This window comes from Xiphias gladius, chromosome 22 (assembly GCF_016859285.1).
Source record: "Xiphias gladius isolate SHS-SW01 ecotype Sanya breed wild chromosome 22, ASM1685928v1, whole genome shotgun sequence".
Taxonomy (NCBI): domain Eukaryota; kingdom Metazoa; phylum Chordata; class Actinopteri; order Istiophoriformes; family Xiphiidae; genus Xiphias; species Xiphias gladius.
The window spans coordinates 14,352,518-14,378,297 of NC_053421.1; the positions used below are offsets into that span (position 1 = coordinate 14,352,518).

Below are 25,780 nucleotides of genomic sequence, written 5' to 3' on the forward strand. Positions count from 1 at the left end.
GGGCTGGGTGCGTCATTTAGCCCAAGGCCATGACGCTGTTCCTCCTTAAACGGGCCTGGTAAAGAGGGAGAGGGAAGAGTTTGTGTCTCACTTTTTGTTTTGACACGGTGGAATTAGCTTTTGAATTCATTTGCAGGAAATGAAAGGGCATCTTGGAAACTCAGAATCTCAAAAATACATAGACACCGTTAAATAATAAATTTACAGGTATGTTTTTGAAAAGGCTACAGGCAGAGAACAACTCAGAGAAAAATTACCGTAAAAACAAATTCAAAATGGATGACTAGGGAGTAGAAGCAATGACAGAAGAGTCAAAACAAATCTTAGTGAACCTTGAGTGTTTCGAAGAGACCACAGCAAGCCAGAGGAGGAAGTTACTCGACCACGAGATGTCACTCTGTAGCTGTTGTGGAACTCACCTCACCACTGTTGCAGCGCGTTACCAAAAATAAATTAAAAACCTTGAGGTTCACTGTGGGTACATAACATTTATTTTTATAGTTTGCCTCATTTTTTCAGAGAAGGAAAACAAGGCTTTGTGGCTTTTTCCCTGAGAACTGAAATACAAAACAGATTTATCTTGTAAACGAGTTTTTCCACCAAATTTCATTTTATCTGATCAGACTGATCCAAATCAAATGAAGAAAAACATAAAAGAACATCTTGTTTCTTTCCTTAAAACAGCGAACCTGCAATATTCCTGAGCATTAATGCGTTGTAATTCCTTTTGAGCGCGTTACGCATAGACGAGCGCGCAGACAAGAACGCACACGCACACACACACACACACACACACACACACACACACACACACACGCACACACAAACACACACACAAACACACAGCAAGCAAAGAATTCATTTGCGGCAGACTGACGCACACTCCTAAAATAATAACCCATCAAAATAAGAGCACATAGCACGCTGCGATGTCCAGAAGGCATCAGTGCGCGTAATTACGCCGCGCCGGTGGGTAGGAGTGTTAAGGTGAGGTTGTACTAGACGCCAATTGTTTTAGTAAACCCGCTACTTCGATGAGCAACAAACGAGAGAAGGGCCTGGTACACAGTGCGCCCATCGGACTATGCCTTACCCAACTTGGGAGGGAAGCAAAGGGGAGACCGGACAGACAGAGGACGGAGCAGCGGAGAGCGACTACAGGGAGAGAGGGACAGGCGGCCGTCTCGTGTGCGCTCTGGAGATGGAGATGACAGACCGCGACTCCAAAGTGGACTGTGTAAATTGCGATGGCTTGATCAATCGAAACGGCGGGGACCCGGCAGAAATATCCGTGCCGCTGTCACTTCCCGGGAAGCGGACAACTCTTATGGAGGGAGACGACCTCTACAGACTGCGAGACAGGAAGCTTTTATTAGAGGATAAAAAGCGCCTTTGCGCGTTGGCTTTGGGCACCGCTCTACTCGGGATACTGCTCATGATAATCCACGCTGAGATATGTCCCTTCGTGTATATACCGGTAGGTCTAAGAAATTAACCTCACTAATGTCTTGACTTGTGTGTAGGTGACTAAATCCGGCTCCTAATCAGAAATAAATAGACTTTTGAAATGCGACACGTTAGTTTTGTTGACACCTTGACATCTAGAAACTGTAGCCTTACAACCTTCCATCTCCCTGTTTCTCCCAAAACTATAATTATGATGCCTTCCGCTAATGAATGTCAGTTTCACAGAAATCAAATAAAAACTAGAGCTACAGTAACATATTGTCCTTTTGCACATGTCGCAAAGGGTTTAGGTCAGCCCACATCTGCATTTAGATTCGCAAAGATAGACCATTTACAAAGCAGTGCGTGCTCTGTAAAGCAGCTGAGTCTTTGACATCAGCATTAAGTTCCACATTTCTCTTGCTCAGCTGATTAAGACACTTTATCGCTGTCACTTCAACTGATCATTACATGATAAAATAATGTACTTAAATCACCATCTTCTTGCTTCCAGCATCATGCAGTGGAACCAAAGCCTGTTACCAATTGCTCTGCTGCCGTGTGGCAGCCTCTCAGCTCCTCTTAAACTCCTTGTGCCGCAGTTACAAGTGCTCAAAAGAGAGACTGTGATAGAACTGATACATAGAAAACAACAGATTGCTATTAAACCATGTTGTCTTTTACTTGTGACATATTTCAGTAACTAAATTAACCATAATTGGAGCAGAAAAAACACCCTCACACAACTGGCTCTATTGGTTGTCATAACAACCTCCTTAATTAGCCGGACAGCACAGGACCCATGCAGCACAACAGCAGAATCTGCACCTGGGCTTTGAACCTCCCTGACCTACTGATTAGTTAGTCCGTTTCCAGACACACTATTTGGTAGCACAGCCTCATGACATTAACATGCAGATCTCAGTGGATAACAATGCCAGGCCACACAATCAACAAATTATTAACTCCCCCTGACTTCCTACAGCACACGCCAGTTCCACATGTGGAAAAAAGTTCTCATGCGTGCCGCAAAATGTCAGGCCGCCTCCATGCTGTGAAGTTAGTGATTGATTACAGTGTCAAAGAGCCCCACATTTCTAACTCACAATCTTTAGAGAAACCTATGGAAATATGGCCTGACCTTCAAAGCTATGCCTGATGTGTTCAGAGAGTTGGACCTGGACAAACACGGTTGTGAAATCAACAGTGCTGGCACGAGTATGACATTACTATTCCAATTTAAAATTACGAACCAAGAACAGGTGCTGTCTGTCCATTCCTAACAACAGGCAACAGCTTTGGTACAATGGAAATGCTGATGCACTGGAAAAGTGTTCTCTGCTGCTGTAAAGCATATTATTTTGGAGAGGCTGCTTTGCTGATTTAACCATCGCTTTTATAACTATTGTCACTATTCATCTTTAAACGTCATGTGATGTCCAAGTCATGAGTGTGAGCTGGGACATCTTCCTCTCCCCCGGACTGACAGGACTTTTGGTGACATAGAGGCTGTCTTAAACAATACAGCATCTTTGCAGTGGTCAAAACAGTATAATTGCTTTTTATTTTTAAAGCCATTTTTAAGTATGCTGCAGGATATTTTGGAGCTGCCCTATCAAAGTTAACAGCGGTCCACAAAGTTATATTTTAAGCATACCTTTGCCTTGTTATGCACGAAAAGAGGGCTATTTATGGAACGTTTTTCCACATTTCACTTCTTCCCCTACAGTGAGATTGTTCGCAGTACTTCAGGCTATCTTTCCACATCATTTAGTGTATAATTAGAGTGTTTGCATGGCCAGTCTAAAAGACTCTATGTCTTGAGGTCAGCTGGGCTAGAGCCAGGAGTGTGCACTTTGACCTGAATGCAACCTCATGTCCTCTGCAACTCTTTGACAACTTTCCTGGAGTGATTTTACAATCCAGAACAATATCCACATATTGAGACTGAAAAGTCGAGCATGATGTCCAGTACTTAAAAGGATATTCCTTGATGTTTGAGCTAAAGTGGATAATTTGGATGGGCTGTATTAACTCTGGTCCTCAAACCTGTGGCTATGAGACTGCAGGAGAGGTTTGTCATGTCAAGCATAATAGGCCACATTGTTGTCCCAGGGAAGAAAACATCTTTTGGTCAGACAGTGCCTAGAGTTTCGGAACATCCCTCTATTACATATATGATGCAGCAACATAATTACCATCATTACCACTTCTTTGCATATAACCTTAAAAAGCATCCAACCGGCCAGATCTGCCATCACACCTAGTCACTGCATGCTTGCCTACTTTTCTTGGCTGGATCTGTATTTTTCAGACTGTGTCCTTTTCATCCTGCTGCCTTGACGGTTTTACCCGTGTCTTCTTTAATTTGATTTGACACGATATGTTGCCATGTTTTAACTGTTTGCACTGACTGGCAGCTTAACAAGACTTGTTTTGCATATATTGCTTGCATTGCACATTTCTTACTTACACATTGCTTGCCTTTTAAGCTTTATATCCTCTGTTCAGCTACTTCATGGTTGCCTTCTCTTTTTTGTGATTTTATGTTATTTGTTTGGTTTTTTTAAACTGACATCAGACCAGGGCCAAAGGTGCATGAAAGGGCTGATGTGTAATCATCGACAATTTTCTTGTGTGCTATATATGAGTAGTTAATTTTACTTTCCTGCTGATTGGTATAGCAAAAAAAAAAAAAAAATGTACGGTTTGATTTTTAGGCTAGCAAAATATTATGATGTAAATTTAATACTGGATCACACTAAAGCAATAGCTATAAACTCAGAACAACTGTAGCAATGTAGTCAAATTTTCTGTTAAAATATGAAGTTTTAGACATTATTATGAAGGTATTTTAAGCGCTGTGGCCCACAGTTTGTGTAAAATGACAGGATCATGAAATAACTTTTCTTAGACAGAAGGCTGCGATGTGGTTGCAAATCACCCACTCATGGAAACCTGGCTTACATACAGTATATAACCCACATGCAAATAAGCAAAACTCATAAACCAGCGTGCTGTGTTATCCGTAACTAGCCCATATGCAAAATGTCACAACTCACTCAAAAGCAGCATTATGTGTATTAGCCACACTTGGCACATAAGCGACAAGATGAAACACAACCAAAAAAACAAAAAACAAAACAAAAAAGAAAACCCTTGCTCCACATGTGCCAGCTACAGCACATATAATTCGAGCCAAAACTAACATAAAAGCTGTTTCCATTGCTGGAACTGACTACCAAAAGTGGTCCAGATCTGGCCCACATGCGTATGGTATCAGGGTTATTTTGCTGATGACTTTACAGTGTGGGAATTATCGAAATTAGCTTCTATGGTGATTAGTGGTCATGAACCATTGTCCTCCTCCTTAAGCTCACTATAATATTCCTGTAGGGCAGTGGTTCTCAAACCCAGTAAATTTTCCGGAGGGCTGGTGAGATACTGCAGTTCAACAATAACTAACTAGCTAGTAAGAAAGAAGACAAGCAGGGCAAAGAGCTCCAAGGACAAGGATGGAAAACCTGTCCTACGGGGTCCAGTAAAGTGGTATTAGGGCTAGTAACCTGCAGGTTTTTGTTCTTCTCTGACAGCTAACCAGCCACACCTGTCCTGTATACTGTCTCCGTGAAGCCGGGTGCAGCTTGTCAAACATCAGTCCCAATTTCATTCATCAGCACACAGTCAACCAAGAAAACAATACAATTGTCTGATGCAATGTTTGACTGGTATGAAAGGTCACTCTTACTGTATGATTCTCAGAAAATATGTATCCATATGTACCTTATATACTGTAGGTACTTCACTGTTTAGTCACCTCATGCAGTTTTTGGTTGTTTTTAACTAAACCTGCAAATGTTTTAACCTCTGTGGTGTCTCCTTTCCTGTGACTGTCTCTCTACGTCAATATAATAATCTTGTTGGATATTATTTGTAAGTCTCTTCGTAAGTTCATTACCGTATAGCTCTGGTTCCGTAAGTGACCTATAGCACAAAAATCTACATGAAAGCTAATGAAAACCCACTGACAAACAAACTAAATTAGAAAACTAAAGTCAGATGCATGTATTATTGCTTTGGAAAGTATTTATTTATTACAGAACATACAACCCAGACCACTGGATTTAATGTTTAATTTTTAATTTTTTTGCTATACCTTGGGTGGCCTGTCCTGGTTACGGTGTCTTTCTGTCCATCCAAGACTATGAGAAACAATCCATGTTAAGGTTAACCCAAATTAAGTTCGCCGGGCTTGAAATGACTGTTTCCAAAAGGAAAAACGTTACAAAAACATTTTTAGAAACTCTGCAAGAAACATGTTGTTGAACTCTCTGTAATGGAATGTGGTGAAATGTTAAGCTTTTGTGGGGTCTTCTAATTAGCTCTGGACGAAATACAGACATAATGTGGATGCTACAGGAGGAACTGGAAAACAACATACCTTGCCAACCGACGTCACACCATACCACCTACACGCTCAAGTTTCCTCAAGTTTGAAAGTTTGCAATTATCTTTTTAACTGTAAACCACATTAAACTGCACTTCCCATTAAAAACTTCCAATGACGTCGCATCCGCTGCACTAAGATGCACGAATAAAGGGTGTAGGTGCTCTTTAACCTGCTGAGACCAAGGTAGTATGGCAGAGGCCTATGCTTATCTCTTTCTCTTAATTCAGTTTGTGAACACATATTAGATAATTAGGGGTGAACCGTCAGAGTGAGTGTATCTGCTGGAATGGAAAGTATTTAATTACAAGCACTCTTGTTACTGTAATTGAGTGGCTTTTTAAGTACTTTTTTGGAGTACATTGCAGAATCAGTAGTTACACTTTCATTTCCTAAAATTTTGTAAAATTCTAATGAATTAGAGTAACCTACAGTTATGCTGTTCTAAAGCAACCAGTAGGATATTCCATTTAAATTAGCTCCAAATCATCTTTTATGAAAAGGAAATCTCTTACACGACCTTTATTATAGAGAAAAGGTGGTCAACACACTTTTGAGAGCATCACAGATTAGAGAGGGGTTGATTGGTAGTATTGGTAGTATTGATGGGAACAATGAAAAGACAGAAGTACAGGAGAACTAGATTTTCTTACTGAAAATTAGATTTTTCATAGATGTTTCTTAACATGTACGGTGGGATCCAAAAGTGTGAGACCACTTTCCCATTGCCTAGACTGGGAAAGTGGTCTCTCAGGCTTTTGGACCCCGCTGTATGTACTGAATCCACAATGCATATCCTCCATAAGGGTACTAGGTGGTAAGGGCTGCAACTTACTATGAATTACTGATTAATCTGTCAATTATTTTTTTTAATTTAGTCATGACTGTTAAAACAAAATCCTTAGTGAAAAAACGTTTTTCTTATCACAGCTGGACGTTTAAGTAACTAACTAACTTAACAAAATTACTATGCAATGTGTACTGTAAGTACATAATCTACATATATAGGACACAGCCCAGTGACAAACTGCAAAAGGCAGAGTTCTACTCTGCCTTTTGGGGGTCACATTGGCCTGCACTGACCATATGTTACAAAGTCACTGTTTTGAACTTTTATTTTAATCTTCAAATGTAATCTCACCTCTCCTTGTATAATATGATAAACACTTGTACTTGATTTGGATATAATGGTTCTCTTTCTACTCCTGTCATTAGCACTAAAACCTTGATAGTGGAGAACATTAATTAATCAGCTGTTCTTTTTATGCCTTATCTCCCTTGTCTCCATTTCCTTCCCAGGGCTCAAACATCGCCTTAATTATCAACTGCTCCATCAGCCTGTCCACTGGGTGTCTCCTTGTCCTCATTATGGCTTTCCATTATAAGGACATCAGGGTGAGTTTGCATGTTTCCCTTTGTTTCCATCAGTCTGGACACCCTGTGGGCATGAATGAGAGCCTGTGTGTGCGCATGCATGGGTGCACTGTTGCTCGTCTGGGCTCGATCTGCCATATTTGTTGAATCACTTTTTATACGAGTAATGTTTGTTCCAAGTTAGGTTGGCTAGAATGATACTTTGTTAGAGATACTTTAGGGCAATTTTAGAAGGAGCTCTCGGTCCACTGATGGTACCTACAACACTGATTATCTTTGTTTTATCTGCTGTATGCACAAAAGACCCTGGATTAAAACCACAGCCCACACAGGCATGCACCATGTTGCAGCTGCACTATTTTTTCTATCCATATGGCTTGCTGCCATTGTGTGTGAATTCAATATATATGAAGCGATTGGGTTGAAATTAAACAAAGTGAACATTCTTCCATTTGCCCTCTTACACACTCACAGCTTGCGTATTCAATAAAGTGCAACAACAATTGCAAAAAGTACAGTGTTTATGGACAGTAGTTATAAAAACTGAACTACGTTGCAGGACTCATGGTTTCTTTTATCATTTTGGTTGGGCTGCTGGGTTTGTACTCTAACCTGCAGTGTTTTCTACTAGTCATGTGTGTCTGATACAAGAAGGGTCCAGGCCAAGTGTGTAGAGTAGATAAGGAAGGGCAGGGTTAGGGTGGAGACTAAAACACATGCAGTGTTTAGCGATGCCTGGTGTAACTTTAAATCTCTGTTGTCAGAGGTGACAAACTAAATCATGGAAGAACATCAAGATGAGGAAAAAGTTTTTATAAATCAAACGGGAGAGGAGAAATTTCTGAAAATAGTAACTTGTTTAACTTCCTTTACTTATCTTGAACAAAAAGAAGTTAATTAAAGTTACATATGAGGGGTTCTCATGTGATCTACCAGTACAAACTAGCATTCAAGTTTTCCCCTCAGATAGCTTTTGGATATCTGTGGTTTCATAGCATTCGTATCTTTTGAGGCCTAAAAAAACATTTTTCTTATCATAGCCCTTTACAAACATGGTGTACTTTAGAGAGCTATGTATTTGCATTTTTGTTAAACCACATTGTAAATCACTTTTTTTTTTTAAACTGTTCTGTTTACCAGACAGACTTATTACATTTGTTAACTCCAAGGTTTAATCCAACAGTAATAAAAATAGCAAATCAACAGGCGCAACAAAACAGGTAGCACATTGAAAAATATCATCAACCAGTATCGTAGGAAATTGCGACGTGAAATTGGAGCCAGTGAGAGAATATCAAGAGTTTTGTATGTTTGTCCACATCCTTATAATGATGATTTAGATAAGGTGATTTCTAAACATTACAAATGATCATATTAACAATAAGATGTGACTGTATTTTTACTGGTTTCCATCTACAACTTTTAGCATGTTTTTCATCTTCTCTCACTCTCTGTCTTTACTGTTTTACTGTTGTCATCCATCTTTCAGCTGTTCGTCAATGACCACAACCAGGTGGACTGGCGTATTGCCATGACCAGCCACAGGGTTCTTGTGATCACTATGGAGCTGTTGGTCTGTTCCATCCATCCTGTTGGCACATACTGGAAGGTGGGCATCCATGCCAACTCCTCTTCCTCAGCTCCGCTCTGTGTGTCCAACGATCACAACAAGGCCCTGCTGGACATGGAGCTGCTGTTATCAGTGCTGATGTTCCTCCGTTTGTACTTGGTGCACAGAGCCATCCTGCTGCACAGCAAAGTGCTGCTGAGTGTCTCCTACAGGAGCATCGGCTCACTCAACAACATCAACTTCACCTTCCGCTTTGTTCTAAAGGTACTGATGAACAAACACCCGGCACGCACGCTGCTGGTCTTCATCCTCTTCTTTTGGCTCACTGCGTCCTGGATGCTTACTCTGTGTGAGAGGTAGGGAAAAAGAACTACACGTAAGTAATGAATACAGATGGACTGATCCAAAAATTGTGGAGTTAGAAGTTAGAAGTCAAACTACCTGCAAAAAACTGTAAAGAGACACATACAGTACCTGCATCCACCTTGGAGATTGACTGTTCATATTATGAGGGACATCCATCAAAAATAAGAATTGTTTTAAATGGGAAAGCTTTCAACGAACAGTCAACCCTGAAATATACTGTAATTCATAAATACAACTCATATAATGTTAAGCAGTTAAGTTAAAAAAAACTTACAGCAAAACGACTCCAATGACAGTATTTCCTGTACAGAATCGATAACAGGTTTTTCAGATATTCACTAAAGAAAGTAAACAGTGACTTAAAGGGTCAGTTTATTTTGGGGTATACGCTTATTCTCCTTCTTGCCGAGAGTTAGATGAGAAGATTGAAACCACTCTCATCACTGTACGGTAAATATGAAACTACAGCCAGCAGACAGTTAGTTTAGCATAAAGACTGGAAGCAGGCATAAACAGTTAGTGTGACTCTGTCCAAAGGCAGAAGTAAGTTGTGTTGATGATGTGTTGTGGTTTTATGGGTGGTTATGTGCTGGATTATTTCTTGGCACCCTTGGTGCTAGTAGGTGTATTTTATTTTTTTTTTTATAACCTTTGAACAGAGCCAAATTACCCGTTTCCCCCTGTGCCCAGTCGTTGTGCCAAGCTAACCATCTGCTGACTGTAGATTCATTATTAGGATACAGATATGAGATTGATTTTAATGTTTTCATCTAGCTCTGCAAGAAAGCCAAGAACCGCATGTTGTCAAAAATACTTAACTATTCCTTTTTTAAACATAGATAAATTAGGTATATTTTTTGTTCAGGACTTTTGGCAGGATAATAAAATAAAATGAATTTCAGTGTTAAAAAGATTTTACACATTTGACTTTGACATGTATTAATTTTTGCTTGGTTGTCTCTAGTTTTATGAGAGAGTTGTTTCCGGCAACAAACATTGACTGGGCTCAACAAATAGAAAAGGTTAACTCTGAAAGAATGCCAGTTGTTTGCTTTCCACAGTAATCTCTAGGACCATTAGTTTTAACATTAACAGTTGTCAACGCCCTTTGTAAAAGTCACCTTTAGTATTTACAGTTGTCATGAATCGAGCAAATATGTAACCACACAAAGCACATTTTTCCAGTGAATCAAAATAGAAACAAATTAGCTGAGCTGAGTTTTTATGTCTCTTTCAATGGAAGACTTTTTCAGGACTTCAGTTATCATGCTCAAACACACACAAACACACACACACACACACATACATACACACACACACACACACACACACACACACACACACACACACACACACACACACACACACACACACTCACACAAAAACTTTGATGGTCAATTTGGCACTAATTTGATTATCATAATCTTTTTTGTTACTTTAACAAGTTTCACTTTAATGTGAGCCAAGTAAAAGTCAGTCTGATGCTTTGCAGCCTGTTTGGCTGTTTGAACAGTGTGACGTCATTTGTTCATCTGAACCTTAGTGGGAGTTTTTGCCTTCATTGTCACATATCACACTCTTGTATGTTTTGATTTGTCAGAAGTAATAAAAGAGCTTTTGATTGATAGCTGATAAAACCACCAAACCTTTTAACACTGAACTCTTAGAAAAACCATTGTGTACACTGATTGACTGCCACATCCAGGCGACAGATGAACGCAACTACAGTGAGATCCACAAGAATGAAGAATTTAACACATTTTGTTGTGACGCAGTCTCTGTCCCACTTTCTCCTCCCTGCAGGAAGACCCAAGCATCCACAAGCCACATGGACATGGCTATGTGGCTCATAGCCATCACCTTCCTCACAGTGGGCTATGGGGATGTGGCACCCACCACCAGCTGTGGCAGGGCAGTGTGTCTCTTCACTGGAGTCATGGTAACTAGGTTGGGTTGCTTGTTGAGAAACGGCATAGTTAAGTTTATGGAGATTTCATGCTCTTTTGAGATTTGTCAAGCAATACAAGGTTTTAAAAGGAATTTTGTGCAAGTGCTAAAGGAACTGCATGTACTTTTGTGCATATGCAAGTAGTAAAACGCACAACAGTTGTTATGTAATTTCAAGTGGTTGTTTCGGCCTCTTATCAGAAAATTATTTAGCCTACACAGCATTGATGGTTTTGACAGAGATGACATTTAATGCTCAGCTTCGTAAGTATAAAAGATGGAAATTTTTGTTTCACTTCTGTATTTGTTCTTAAAAAAAACATCAATTCCTGCGTGAGCAGCATGAAAATGCACAAAAAGAAGATGTTCTGTTCCTTTTATTTTGTTATGCTGCATTCTCTCTGTGAAAATTTCCCCTTACTTTCACTTTTATCGAATTTTTTTTTCTTCTGTTCTGCCCTATTGTAGTCCAGTCTCTACTGGACTACTTCTACTGCTCACCTAACATCTAATGCTCTGATTTGCATCATTTCCATTCCATTTCCATTTCCATTTTCGATTCTGTTCTGTTGTATTCTGTTCTATTTCAGTCTATTGTTCCATTCACTTTCTCCCCAGTATATATTGTTCGGAATTGTTCTATTTTATTGCCTTCTCTTCTGTTACATGTTGTTCTTTATTCCGTTCCACACTGTTCCATATCATCCTCTCTGGTTTGTTTCATTCCCTTCCGTTTCTGTTCTGTTCCATTGGAGCAACTCTTCCCCCATTTTCCTATTCAATTTTTCCCTTTCATATCAGGTCAGTCCAGTTTGGTTCACTTCTCTCCTGCACCTTTTGCGTTCTATCCAGGCCTATTCTGCTCTATTCCACTAGTTATCTTGGACACATTGCCCGCCTGCACACCCTAGTGGTGCTGACAGACCTGAATGCTCTCATTCCCTTGGCTGTGTAATTTAGATCACAGCTGAAAATTAATGGATGGTGCCCCTGCAGGATCTCGGCGGTACCAGGCACTCACGAAAAGACTGAGGGAAGCAAACTGTCAGCATGCAGTGGGCAATGTGCAGTCCACACAAAGCATCAGTATGGAGCGTGCTGTTTCTGCTGAGTGATGGCATTGTTTAGCTGTGCTCACTGACTTTCCTCCTCATCTTATCTTGTGGATATCAGGGGTTAAGTTTGGTTATTGGTCTCATCATAGAATAAAAGAAATGAACATCCCAAAGAGAAAGTAGGGAAAGCATCAAAGTCACTTCAAATAGTTTTATTCTGTGCATAGGAACAAATGAGATTAAAACAAACCATTAAAAGTTTTGCTTTTTTCTATCATAGCAAGATAATATTGCAGTTTTTATACTGATGCAAAGGAAGGGCAAGGTTATGACTAAAAGAAAGGGGTAAGGGAAGGTCAGTGTTAGAGATGGAAGGTTAAAGGGATAGGGAGATCATATTTGTGATAGTACACAAAGAGTTACAGTAGGGTAAAATAAAAAAATGGGTCACTAAGAGCAAGGAGCGGCTGTGTATTTGAATAGACAATAGACTTTGGTTCATTGCCAGCTGACTCACCTGTGCTGCTTTAAATTCTGTGACAAGCAGACAAGAGTTGCTGGCGTGATTCTGGATGTGGACACGAGTCTGGTTTAGACACCTCTGTGACAAAGTGGAAAACAATCTTTTCTCGCTCTCTTTCTCCGTCTCCCTTGTTTTTATAAGCTTCCCTCCTCATAAGGGAAAACTTTCCACCATATCCATTTTTAGGTGGTTTATTGTCTTTGGCACCACTACAACAGGAGGGTGGGCCAACCTATGCCCATGATTTGGAAAAAAATAAAGTCCTTACTCCCATCAGGGCAGAACTGGGAGCCAGTGACTGGGGTGATGCTCACACCTGTAACATGGCTGAAAGCCCCTACGGTCGGCACTTCTGTTCGACTCCAGCCATAACTCAATTTGCAGCTGTGTTCAAGGCTTGACAACACTGTTTGCATCCCATCACTATGTGTGGATGGATCGCAGGAAAGAGTTGGTACCTCCCAGGTTTAACAGACAGTGTAATGATGGATATTTTGTGGCTGTTGTAGGGAAGGATAAATATATCTTTTAAAACTGGTTTGGTTTTTTCTTTCTTATGCTCAGGCTTGATCTCGCTCTCTCCTTTTTTCTCTCTCTTTCTAATGCAAGCTGAAACGAGGAAATCAGGTAAAGACTTGTTATCTTTTATCATTATCCATGTTGGACATGGGTTTAGTTCAGTGTTTTGCCTGTGTGTCCCATGATGTGTAGCTGTGTGACTATGTGGATGTGATTTGCTCTGCGGCCCATCTGAATATTCACTATCATCCTGTAGTTCTCTGTCCAGCAATAGCACAAGGCTATTCTCAGAGGAAACCCGCACTATTATAGCTGTGGCACAGAGGCCTGTGTTTAACCATTGAACTCTCTGTGTAAATATAACTTTGATTTATTGGATGAAACCATATGAGGTATGAAGATCAACATTCAGTTTTCTGAATAAGTGCTTTCCCCTGAGGGGAATGGTGAGGCAAACACACAAGAGCCAGTGTTGAGGATTCAGACAAAATCAGGCCTAAAATCAGCCTGTAAAAGTTAACATTATTTTCTCTTGAGTTCTGCCTTTGTTGATGTCACTTCAGTATTCTGGATCAGTCTTGCTGATTCCTCAAAAATTTGTTGAGGCAGACGGTAAATACATCAGTAACCATGCCAACAGCTGCGTGTGTGTGTGTGTGTGTGTTGGGTTTTAGGGTGTAGCATGCACTGCCATGCTCGTGGCAGTTGTGACCAAGAAGCTGGCGTTGAACAAAGGAGAGAAACATGTGCACTTCTTCATGCTGGACATCCAGATCTCTAAAAGGGTAAGAGCAATGCAATATTTTTCTCAGCAAAAGTGTTTTATAATGTTTGTAAAGTTTACACTACAATATGAGAACAACACACCTGCTCACCAAGGTGTGGATTATTGTTTGTAACAGTTTAGCAATTTTTTACATTAGGCATATGACTTTTGGATGTGCACGAATCACCACTTTTGCACCACTTTGCTTTGGAATTCAGCTGTTTTAAATCATTTGCATCACTTTTACTTTTTGCATGATTCTCTCTTCACATTACTGCTATATCTGTTTCAAAACGTGCTGTAATTTTTTAGATTTTTTGAATGTACCTTTCTTAACGTCCAGGTAGCCATTGGTTTCTATTAATGTATGAAAATCAGCTTGCAGAGAATTGAAACTCGTTTATTCCTATCAAACTCAGGTGAACGTCGGCACCCCGTCCACTGTTTAAGTGAGACTTGCATATCAACTAACTGGTCTACTTAACTGTCAATCAACATATCAATAGTCCTGGTCTTTGTAGGCAAAATGAGCTATCAAGCTTGCTTGTAACCCCTCCCTGTGTGGGATGATCCAATCAACAAGTGAGCATCACACGTTGTTTGTTTCCCATTCTGCTTAATGGGGGAACAGGATATAAAAAGTTCACTGAATAGTTAATTTTTGTCAATAATTTACTTTCTAGGCGTCGACCAATGACCCCCTATAAAGTTAGGAGGACATATTTGATTTGAGTCTTCTTTATAAGCTGTAACACATCATAAATCTTGACTGCAACTCTTCATCAAACCTTCATTCTAAAATAGGTAATTTTGTAAAAAGAAACTACAAAAGAAACAGCACAATACATCAATATCTGCAGCTAGTGGGAAGTCGTATAAAAAGGCAGCTTTTGGCATTGGGCTGAAAGGATATCTTAGATATTCCATCACAGGGAACACCATTATTGTTGACGAACTCACTGGAGCATTGCTTGGCAAGTTGTAAGTGTAGAATGATTTGAACAGTCTGTATTGCTTTGCCAGACAAATATAACATAACTCAATTAAAAAACTAAAACACCTTGGTATGCATTGGAAAAGGCTTGGTCATTATGTAAAATACGTTGCAGTATTTGTATGGAATGGGACAAAATGTTAAATTCTGGTCATTTAGTTGGAAACCACCATAAAGCAGGATTAAAAGATTTTCAGCGGAGGTTTTAATGGAGACTAGTGCAGTGCCCCTTCAAAACATGCTTGTTATCTCATTAATAGTTCAATGTTTTATTCAATCATGTAATCATCAGCTAATTACCACATCACTGCCATGTTATGATATTAATAATAGTGATAGATCCCATTAGTCAGATCCCTGATCAGAAAATACTGGACCACAAATTCAGAAGGACTGTTGTGACACATACACTTACTTGCCAATTTATTAGGTACATCTAGATAAAATCAATACAGTATTCTACAACAGACCTGCTATAAATCCTCCCTTCCTGTGCATTCTAATGTTCAGTCTTTATTATATCTCTTCAAGAGGTGTTGATTTATTTTAAAAGTAATTTTCTGTCATTTGTGGTGCTATTAAACTGTACTGGGTTGTACTGAGAGGTGTTCCTAATATTTATTCCATCCTATTTATATGAATTCAGGTTGACAAAGTATTAGGAAGACAGTTTTATCTAGGTGTACTGAATAAAGTGGCAAGTGAGTGTAGATGATTTAATCACTGTGTCATAGTAACCCTTTCCCTGAACTGGAGAATCAGTGTTTTTAATGAGGAACTTGACTTAAAACTTAAAATGGGCATGACATGGATTTATTTCAGTATGCACTTAAGAAAATCACTGGCAAATGTACTTTTGCATCAGCAAGGAAAATATTTGAAACGACTGACGGGCTGTCACGACAGTCTGTAACATTAGTTTAAGCCATTTTCTCATCCATGACCGTCAAATGAAAGAGAAAATATACAAGGACCGCTGATGCAAGGTTTAATGTTACCTTACAATAACAGCAGCGGTGCATAAGTTGCTTGTTAATACTGTTAATAAACCTAATATATCGTGCTTGGGTGTGGAAAAAAAATCTATCTGTTTTAAACAAAGCGCTCCGGGATGCTTTCGCTTCAAGTGGCCGTACATAGCAGTTGTGCTGCTGTGATGAGCCATTGGCAATTCGCAGAGGCTGGGTCTCTGTCTAAAAGAGTCCCACACTTTAGATGATCCTGTGCGAGGTTTTGTAGCTGCAGCTTGTTTTCTGGGGTATCCATGCTTTGACCAGGCACAGCCATCTTTGCAACACGTCGTTGTTTTAATCAATGACGTCAGTTACGTGGATGCGTCGCCCAAGCCCTAACCGACTGTTGTTTAATGTTTCTCTTTTTATGGTTCTCATGAACTACTCATCCCAAAACCTTCACAGTCGACACGGCACTTCCTTGGGTTCTCAAAAATACATACGTGAAGTTTGAGGTCGATTGGATTGGCTGTTGTCGAGAAAATCAAAGGACAGAAAGAAAGACAGAGATTTCTCCATTTATAATTAGGTGGTCTTTACTATTATTAACAGATTAACAGCTCAGTATAGGTCAGATAATTGACTATAGATCCAGAAAATCATCTTAGATGTGGTGTCATGTGACCAAATAAACCCTAATGACATCAAAGACTGTCTTGTATCATCTTTGAAAAAGACATACAAATATAAATGAAAATGTCCAGTGTAATAGGTATAACGCAAGTGGCATTTTTACATTTCAAGGTTCTTAAATGGGAGCTTTATGATAATATTTATCTCATAATCAAATGAACTCCCCTATTGAAACATTTAGTAAACTGTCAACTACCCTCCCAGCCCTCAGAGATTACTACAGTGTAGCAAGATAAAGAAGAAAGATAATAAAGTGGGTAGAATTTTCAGGACGGAAGCTTCACTACTTTCCATGTTGCATGCATGTTTTGCTTTACGACTCTTTTTATAAACATTTTTCTTTCTTTAAATAAGAGACACCAGAGGACAGAATAGTGTGGGGGAAAACAGGGAGGGAGATGAGGTCTGCCAACCTCTTTATAGCCTTTTCAAGGCGTCAAACAGAGGAAATAATTTTATCTCTGTCAGGAAAGAAACTTGTGTCAGTTCAGGACGGTTCAGCGATAGGCAGGAAACCGGTTGAGCTTACGTGTGTGGGTTTGTGTGTGTGTGTGTGTGTGTGTGGAAGTGGCTTGCAGAAGAGTTACTCTATAGCCTTGGACAGGATTCAAGTATTTGCTTCTTGATGGGAAGAAGGAGGTGCCTAATGAATACAAGGTTACAAGGAAACATTGTCATAAAGCCTGAAAAGTGTTTTAGGTATATACATAATTGTGTAATGATCGATAGAGTTCCTACAATCTTAGTTTCAGTGTGTGGTTTGTATGCAGTGCTACAGCTTCTCACCAAACTGCAAAGCAATGTCTGACTGTGGTAGGTACACTCCTTTGGAGGATACAACCATTTCCTTTCTCCCAGTGGCTGCATCCTGTTACTAGGTGCATCTTTATGCTTTGCTTGTAGTTGTTTTGGTCTGTGCCTGTGTGTTTTTTTGCATGTGCGTGCATCCTTCTGAGCTATCTGGTGCAGTCCAGATTTACAATGATGGGAACAAGGGAAGACATCTGGATGCAGACACTGACAGCCTCTATTAATAACCCCACAACAGGGCCAGACTGACATCATCATGGGGCAGTTACAGTGATTTGGGCAGGAAGACTAACAGACACGAATAGCATCAAAGAGAAAAGTGCAAAAAGGTGATACTGGAGAGATCCTGCGATGCCTAAACCTCACTTCTACTCTGTATGGCCTGTTCTTCAAATTCTTGTATATAAGCCTCTCTGTGAAAATAAGACCTTCATAGTTCTGTTTTATCTGAAATCGGCATCATAGAACAAAAGGGCTGAACAGGAAAGACTGTCTGGATTTAATCAGCTTGCTTGGTTGACTCATGATTTTACTTCCTGTACTAAAATTATTGATACAAACCAGATTCTGTTTAAAAATACGATAAGCGCCGTGTTTGACAGTCAAGCCTGCAAGTTTGATCGACGCTATCTTGACAGTCTTATCAAATTTCTGCTCCTGGAACTTCCGTGTTTGATCAGTCAAACTGGATGTTTCTGTCTCTTTACCAGATCCACCACGCTGCTGCTAATGTGCTAAGGGAATGCTGGCTTCTGCATCGCACAAACCTGACAAAGGGCAACCGCGGTGAGCAGCGCAGACACCAGAGATGCCTTCTGGAAGCCATCAGAGTGTGAGTTACTGTATCACAAAATGATATCTTCTGGAAGGATGTCTGTGTGTTTGCGTCTGGGTGAGGGATTAGGTGGGTGGTGGTTTGTGTGCCTTACTTGTGTATTTTACGAGTCATTAATTTAGTGTCAACATGCTCAACCACAGAGTCACAGTTTTTAATGGCTAATTTAGATTAGTAATTAGATTTTTTTTCCTCTTTTGTGTGGGCAAGGCATGTGTGAACAAGGGTCCACTCCAACCTTTTATTATACAGATTTCAAGGCAAAGTTCTTAGACATGCTTGCAAAATTGCTTATTTTATTGTTACTATTTACAGTATAATTTGACAGTAAAAAAGAACATAATGTACATATTCTGAGACACTCATCAAGAAAAAGAACATGGACACCATTAAAATGAGGAGCCATCTTTTTTCCATTTGAGTTGTGCCTTTTGTTATTGAGCCCAAGCTCCTCTGTCATGAACAAGTGAATTGCTCAAGACAGGAAGTCCAGAAGTGTATAGTCATTACCCTGACTGCAGGATTATGTGTGAGGGTGTGTTAGCCTGGGTGGAGGGGTTATATTTCCTGCTTTACAGCAGGCTGAACCACTATAAATAAATACTGTGTGGAAAGTACGAGCAGGAGGCACCTCCACACCTTGGGATTCAGGACGGTATACCTGGATGCTTGATTGCTATATTTGGCTCCATATTTCATTAGTGGTGCTACTTCTGGTTTCATCCATTTAAGATACTAAATTTAGCCCTTTTCACCTTTATATGTAAAAGCTTCTAGCAGTGTTTTACACCTATTTAACAATCACAGCATGACCCCTGCATGTTGAGTAGTGGAATACTAAGTTGTTAGCATATTCCCCCACAAACCAGGGGTTCTGTATTGTGCCAGGACTGTCCTATTTTTGCCCCAAAATAGGACAAAGAAAGGGTCTTACAATAGTACATGAAATTACTTTGCATGGTTTCCCTTTTCGTTCTCAGAATGACAGTTGGAATAAAGCAATTAAAATATGATTGTGTGAAATACTTCCACATGACTGAGATCTATCAAACCTTTATTCTGCACAGATTCCGGCATTTACGCCTCAAACAAAGACAGTTGAGGGATTACGTAAGTGAGATGGTGGACCTCCCTAAGGTGAGCGACAGCTGTCACTGGAATATTTTACACATTTCATTGGAAAAGGCTAATGCCAATTAAGATGACAGAGATCCCAGTAAAAACACTCACTACTTACATAAGACTGTTAGGTGGTATTTTATGGTCTGCTGTTTATCACTAGGTGTTCAGACACATTAAATGCTTGTTAAAAAATCTCCATAAAACGTCTCAGGAATCATTTGTGTCAGGAATTCATAAACCCTGAAAAGTTTTCCATGTGGAATAAACCCAGGGTATAAAGACATTACCCAGCAAGAGGCACTAGTGTGTAATTTGTGCATTTAAAAATTCATTTTCTTGATTGACTTATATGGAAAACAATGATGTTTTTTTCCAGTCTTCAAGTGTAGCCCCTTGTTAAGAGATGTAAAAAGTAAACCATGCCACGGTCACTTTGAAATCAGTAAGTTACAGTCTGACAGTCCTACTGTAAGCTGACCATGCTGCTCTCTTACTGACTGAATGCAGCTGGGCCACGGCCACACCAAGCATAGAGGACTAAAAAGGTAACCAAAATTGTTGAATTCAAGTTGCTAAAAGGGTTGATAAACTTAGTGACACAGTAACTAAGTTGACAATACTTGAGTGGTTTAGAGCCTGCCCCCGGTGAGTTGACTTGAAACTGTCATAAATGCACACTATAACAGTGTGTCAGTCAGTCAGTCATTAAGAGATATCACCGCTAAACCTTCGCTATGAATCTGCAAAATACATCTAAACTGTGTCTGCATTCATTCAGAATTCAGAAAAGTTAGACAGGTCTAACTATGGCTGTAGTTTGAACCCACAGTGTTTTTTCCTCGTAAATACAAAAATCTTGATTTTGACAGATGCAGATGATCATGTGTGACCTAAGTGCCAACTGGAATAACTCCTATCGGGAGCTGGAGCAGCGTATCCACTCCATGGAGCAAAAGCTGGACGAACTGAGTCGCTGCTTCCAACAAACCACCGAGCTGCTGTCTCAGGCCTTACATCACCGCAACCCAGAAATCAGGTAAACAGCACTTACAACCAATAGTCACGCTGCACAGATATGCTAACAACACACTACAGGATGTATATTGATGCTGAATCAGGGCATGCCTGCTAAGTAACATTTTTTGTTTGTTGCAGGTGACATGGCTCTATGCATTTGTCATTAATGGAGAGAAAGGTAGCCGCCTTCAGTGTTTTCATCTACAATATCCATGAAAACGAGACGGTAAATCCTCTTCATCCAGAGCTGCTCCAGACTCTTAACATGCTGAACTACTTGGAGGACTGGCATACCCACTAAAGATCTCATCTTCTGGCCCTGTGCTGAGTGCGCTGCACAGTGACTCACTACTCACTGTGCATTTTAAGAAATCTGTTGTGATTTCAGCAGTTGTACCTGTGACAGTGAAAGAACTGATTTAATCTCAAATAAGGACTGTGGATATCCTTGTAATCCACATTGTCAAAGGCTCCAGGATTGCTCTCTTAACTGCTATTTGATGGACTCCGTCACTGCCTTATTCCTGTGGAATAAGATATATATTTTACATGCTAAATTTATTTTTAACATTGTTAGCCTAATCATTTTTCTACAAACCTCTTGCAAATCCTTTTTTTTTTTTTTTTTGCATTAGCAGACAGTTTAATGGTTACCAAGCAGATTGTTGTTCGCAAGCAGGCTTACTGAATATTATACAATCTCTAACAATTCCTAATTTTTCCGCTTTCCTCTGACCCACCCAGTTAATTTAAGAGTGAAATTATGTGTTTCGATGCTCCACCAATAGAAAAAACTAAACTTCAGTTTAAGTATAGCCTTTATTTCAAACTGTAAGTCCTTGGAATTTTGATGAATGTCAACTGAAACACATAGATTAATGTCTGCATTTAAGGTTGTAATCATCTGATGCCGGAAAAGCGTCTAAGAATTTACACCTGTTCTCGGAACAATTAAACTTGAGTGTATAAATTGACTTGTAAGCTCACCTTTTAGCAACCCAACAGCTCCCTCTAGTGGACACGAATTAAGACAACTTTGTAATATTGAGGACAGTTAACATTAAAGTCATAAAGATTATGTAAAAACCATTAAAAAAAAAAGTTATATACTATTTTCAACCTGAATACCAATGTCTCATAGGAGCATAGCATTTGTAGTAGTGTAGGCTGTAGTGAAAACAAATCTGAAAAACAGAACACAAGGGGACTCAGAACCCCCATACAAACCTCACTGTTAAGAATGCACTTTGTGAGAAAAAATTAGCAAAACTGGACATACTCTTTCTCTGGAGGATAAACTGGAGTTTGTGATGCGTTTTAACTTAATCCAAACATTGAAAAAAATTCCTTGTGGGTTCATTTGTACTCCAGTATGTTGTCAGAAGAACTTGTGAGGAACTTACTCTAACCGTTTACTATGTATCATTTGCACATGGTGAAAACATGTTAACAACCATCCAGAACATGCTTACAATTAAAAGCCATTAAGAATCAATGTGTAGGTGACTTTGCTTTGATTTTGTCACTTGACAACACACAAATTAAACAAAATAGTGACAATCAGTCAGATGACATGTGAAAGATCCCTTTTAATTAACACTTTGTTTTAAAGTGTAGTGCACAACGTTGGAGAAGAGTGTCTAAAAACTATGGATAAACCAGATATATGTCAATGTTTTGTCATTTCAAGGGCTTCTTCAACTGTTTACTTTTTGTCCAGTTTTGAAGTTGGTGCCATATGTAAGCAGAAGGCCTAAAAAACAGTTGTCCACAGTCACATGTAAAGGGCATTCTGCACTTTCTCTTAACTTTACGTCTCCATGTAAGCCCAGAAGGACGGGACTTTTTCTGTGATTTACCCTTCATGTGCTCAGCAAAGAGTCTTGCTCCCATGAAAGTCTCTCCACAGTTGGCGCAGATGTAGCTTATGGCCTCCGCATGCTGAACACAATGTCGCAGGAGGTGAAGCCGGTGCTTAAAAGCTCGGCCACACTGGCACTGGTGTGAGCGGCGGCCTCGGTGGAGGTAGCGGTGGCTGATGATGAAAGAGGGCTGCCGCAAGATGGCACCACACTGCCTGCAAGGGTGAGGGACCTTGGAGCGCCAGCCTGTGTTCATACGTTTCATCAGAGCCACATCTTGGCTGTCATTCTCAAACATGGCCATAATAGTGGGCACTGGTGGGGAGACAGGGTCAGAGGGCGCAGTGGCTGGAGTTGTGTCAGTGGCATCAGGAGGGACAAATAAAGGGACAGAAAGATGGCTTGGTGGCTGACCTAGGGCACCGTCTTTCCCCGATCTGGCAGGTGCAGCAGCAGACGCCGTGCATATCAGGGCAGGAGGTTTGCCCAGGTGGGAGGAGGAGGTCGAGAGGGAGAAAGGGCTTGATTTCACAAGAGTGGACAGTGACCCTGCATAAGTTTGGCCAACACAGAACTTTCCATTACTGACCTTGTTGACTACATTTGGACCACTGACGGCTGACTGGACTGCTATGCCATGGACACATGGTGAAACCCTTTTATCAGTCAACGCTAATGGATTGGTAATAATGCATACTTTGGTGCTGACCACTGATGTGTGAACTCTGGTAACATGGTTTAATAAAGTTTTCTCAGAAGTGAAAAAGGACTTGCATATATTACATGCTTTCGGCATTGTCTCAGAACAAAAGAAGACCAAAGGGGATTTGCTTTCCTTGGGACACTGGTGGTGATGGTAAGAGCTCTCGTGAGAGAAAACCTGGCCACAGATGTCACAGGAATACAAAGGCATGTAGTGTTCGTTAAGAGCAGTCTCCGTGAGAAATAGCTTTTTGCACAGTGAGCACTGATACTTTACCCTTATACCACTACAGTGCAGTAAATGGAGCTTCATTGACCTGAAGGGCCCTCTACCACACGCAGCACATATTGAACTATTAACACTAGGAAGGATTGCAGGGGGTTTTTTAGAGTGCAGACTATTAGAGGAGTCACTGGAATAATCAGTTGAACTTGAATTTGAGCCACCATCTGATTCTGGATCATCTGGACACAAGTTTGTAGGTTTAGAGAGTGTCTTATCTTCGTCATCAGATTCAGAGGTTGTTGAATCATCCACCTTCTCAAAGTCACTTTCCATGTCAATGTCCTTATCATCTTCACCCACTATATACTCTACACTGTTTTCAGATGTCTCAGGTCTCTCAGGCTTCATCTCGATTCTTTCTTGAGGCCTCAACTCTGACATTGACTCACATGGTCCTGAGTTTGTGCTTTGCTGTACAGTCACCTCATCTGAAAAGATGTCAGTATTCTGACTCTGATATATGACTGCAGAAATCAAAGAGGGGGCTTCTTTAAATGGCAGTGAGCCAATGCAATGTATCTCTGCATGCTTGTTCAATTCCCACACATTACTGAAAGACTGATGGCACTTTTTGCAGAGGGGTGGCGAGTGTGCATTATCCAGATGCGTGGAGAGTGACGTCAGGCGTCGGAAAATGACCTTGCAGATGTGGCAAGTGGCTTTGATATTGTGGCTTTTGTAGTGTGACATCAAGTTTGTTATGTTACTGAACTTTTTGCCACATTCCCAACATTTAGCCTCTGTGTTAGCATCTGCCTGCCTTTTTGTTGATATACACCATTCTTCATCACTGCTCGAGTCTTCAGACATAAGGAGCTGGTTAAAGCAACCTCTGGGTGGTCTGCAATTTAAAGCAGAATGGACAGAATTACTTAAAAATGTGTGGGAATAAATCCCTATTACAGGTTTCATACAAGAATCACAGAAAAAGCATTCCATCAGACAACTATTTAATCCTAAAATAAAGATTTAGCCAAACTGCTGTGGAGAGCTGAAACAATTACACTATAAATGTATTAGTTGACAGACAAAAGCTAATCAGTTCATATCATAATTTTATACTGCTAAGTGGTTTGAGTCAATTATCAACCAAAAATGCCAGACTTTCGCTGGAATAACTCAACAACTACTTGATGGACTGCTATGAAATTTTGTACAGACATTGATGGTCCCCAGAGGTTGAATGCTACTGACTTTGGTGATCCCTCGACTTTTCGTCTAGAACCCTCATGCGGTTCATTTCTGTGGCTTTGAGTGAAATATTTCAACAGCTGTTACACAGAATGCCATCTAACTCATTGCAGACATTAATTTCTCCCTCAGGATGAATTATATCCACTTACGAAATCCCCCTGACATTTCATGTAGTGCCATCATCGGGTCGCAATTTAAAATTTGTCGATTCGTCCAACTTTGGTCTTTGTCTAAGTACCTGCAAAATCAAATTCCCATGAACATCAGCTGTACTTTGTGTTTAGTGCTAGCAAATGTTAGCATGCTAACACACTAACCTAACTGTACCCGTTTAACAGTAGCATGTTAGCATAAAGCTCAAAGCCCTTCAGTACCTATGTACAACCTCCCAGAGATGCTAGCATGGCTGTAGGCTATTAGGCTTATCCTCACTGTCGCTGTTTTTGTCTTATACCATTGTTATATCATTTCCATTCAATATCTTTGAGTTTTAAGAATGTAAGCTATTTGAAGAATAGCTTATCGTTAAAATAATCATTAGTTGAAGCTCTGATGAGGTTATCTTTTCGTGTCTTCACATTATTGCTGCCTCGTTTGACAGCACGAAACCCGTCCCCACTATTTCTTTTTAACTGTTCCAAACTTTTGGCTAGTCAAGGTTACAGCCCACCGTGTTTTTGTGTAAGACAGACAGCTGTGTCTCAGCCATGTAACAAAACATTACACTTTCACACACACAGGGAAACTGTACTTACCTCTGCCCACAGGTACAGCACCAAGACACAGTTGCCTGCAGCACAGAACAACGGCGAAATAATTTGATTCCTCCAGACTAGAAGGTGGCGGTTCGTCCAAGTCATTTACTGTACGTTACTAAAAATATACAAACAGCTAGCGTTATGGTTAACTTGTATGTAATGACTTGGGTTTTCGGAGAAATAAAAAGCCTGGTGTTAAAAGATGTGTGTCTGAAGCGCAGTCACACCTGTGACAATAATACAGGTACGATTCAGCACATCACAACAAGAGAAACATTTAAATTTTCACATTTATGACACCGTCATGTTGTTGATGGCGTCCACACACCAAGCTCCTCCATCTCCGTTTGAAACCGGAAGAGGGACGCCTACATCTCCCAGAGTGCATCACTCATTTTCTATGACTAAAAGCAGTTTAATAGTTCCCCAAACCCCGGGGAAAACTCTGAGTTGATATGCCTAGCAATTACTGTAATTTTAATAAATAGAATAAGTTAATTAAATTAGAATTTTTTATGAAAACTTTTACTCAACATCATCT

The 25,780-nt window shown here is 40.1% G+C and overlaps 2 protein-coding genes across 4 annotated transcripts; one reads left to right on the forward strand and one right to left on the reverse strand.

Moving 5' to 3' along the window:
• Positions 1 to 888: 888 nt before the first annotated feature.
• Positions 889 to 21,038, forward strand: kcnn4 (potassium intermediate/small conductance calcium-activated channel, subfamily N, member 4). 3 transcript variants are annotated; one of them, XM_040116998.1, is made up of 9 exons: positions 889 to 1,477; positions 7,193 to 7,288; positions 8,757 to 9,193; positions 11,007 to 11,142; positions 13,922 to 14,032; positions 18,174 to 18,295; positions 19,366 to 19,435; positions 20,290 to 20,456; positions 20,576 to 21,038. In XM_040116998.1, exons 1-9 carry the CDS (start codon positions 1,085 to 1,087, stop codon positions 20,577 to 20,579), a joined length of 1,536 nt encoding a protein of 511 aa, XP_039972932.1. In that variant the 5' UTR covers positions 889 to 1,084; the 3' UTR covers positions 20,580 to 21,038. The 3 variants fall into 3 exon arrangements, with proteins under 3 accessions (XP_039972932.1, XP_039972933.1, XP_039972934.1); XM_040116999.1 differs by lacking the exon at positions 20,576 to 21,038 and having other exon boundaries at positions 20,290 to 20,460; XM_040117000.1 differs by lacking the exons at positions 19,366 to 19,435; positions 20,576 to 21,038 and having other exon boundaries at positions 20,296 to 20,370.
• si:dkey-79d12.4 (zinc finger protein 585B) lies at positions 21,022 to 25,616 on the reverse strand. The gene is made up of 3 exons (XM_040116988.1): positions 25,529 to 25,616; positions 25,237 to 25,354; positions 21,022 to 24,128 (listed from the first exon to the last, which is right to left on the reverse strand). The coding sequence occupies exon 3, from the start codon at positions 24,095 to 24,097 to the stop codon at positions 22,118 to 22,120; it is 1,980 nt and encodes a 659-aa protein (XP_039972922.1). The 5' UTR covers positions 24,098 to 24,128; positions 25,237 to 25,354; positions 25,529 to 25,616; the 3' UTR covers positions 21,022 to 22,117.
• Positions 25,617 to 25,780: the final 164 nt, after the last annotated feature.

What these genes read in the sequence shown, in the direction of transcription:
- kcnn4 (XM_040116998.1), top strand. Translation starts at nt 1,085, where the DNA reads ATGCCTTACCCAACTTGGGAGGGAAGCAAAGGGGAGACCGGACAGACA. An exon ending in GTCCCTTCGTGTATATACCG is followed by an intron (nt 1,478 to 7,192) that starts GTAGGTCTAAGA and finishes TTTCCTTCCCAG; the next exon opens with GGCTCAAACATCGCCTTAAT. An exon ending in AGATGGTGGACCTCCCTAAG is followed by an intron (nt 19,436 to 20,289) that starts GTGAGCGACAGC and finishes TGATTTTGACAG; the next exon opens with ATGCAGATGATCATGTGTGA.
- si:dkey-79d12.4 (XM_040116988.1), bottom strand. Translation starts at nt 24,097, where the DNA reads ATGTCTGAAGACTCGAGCAGTGATGAAGAATGGTGTATATCAACAAAA.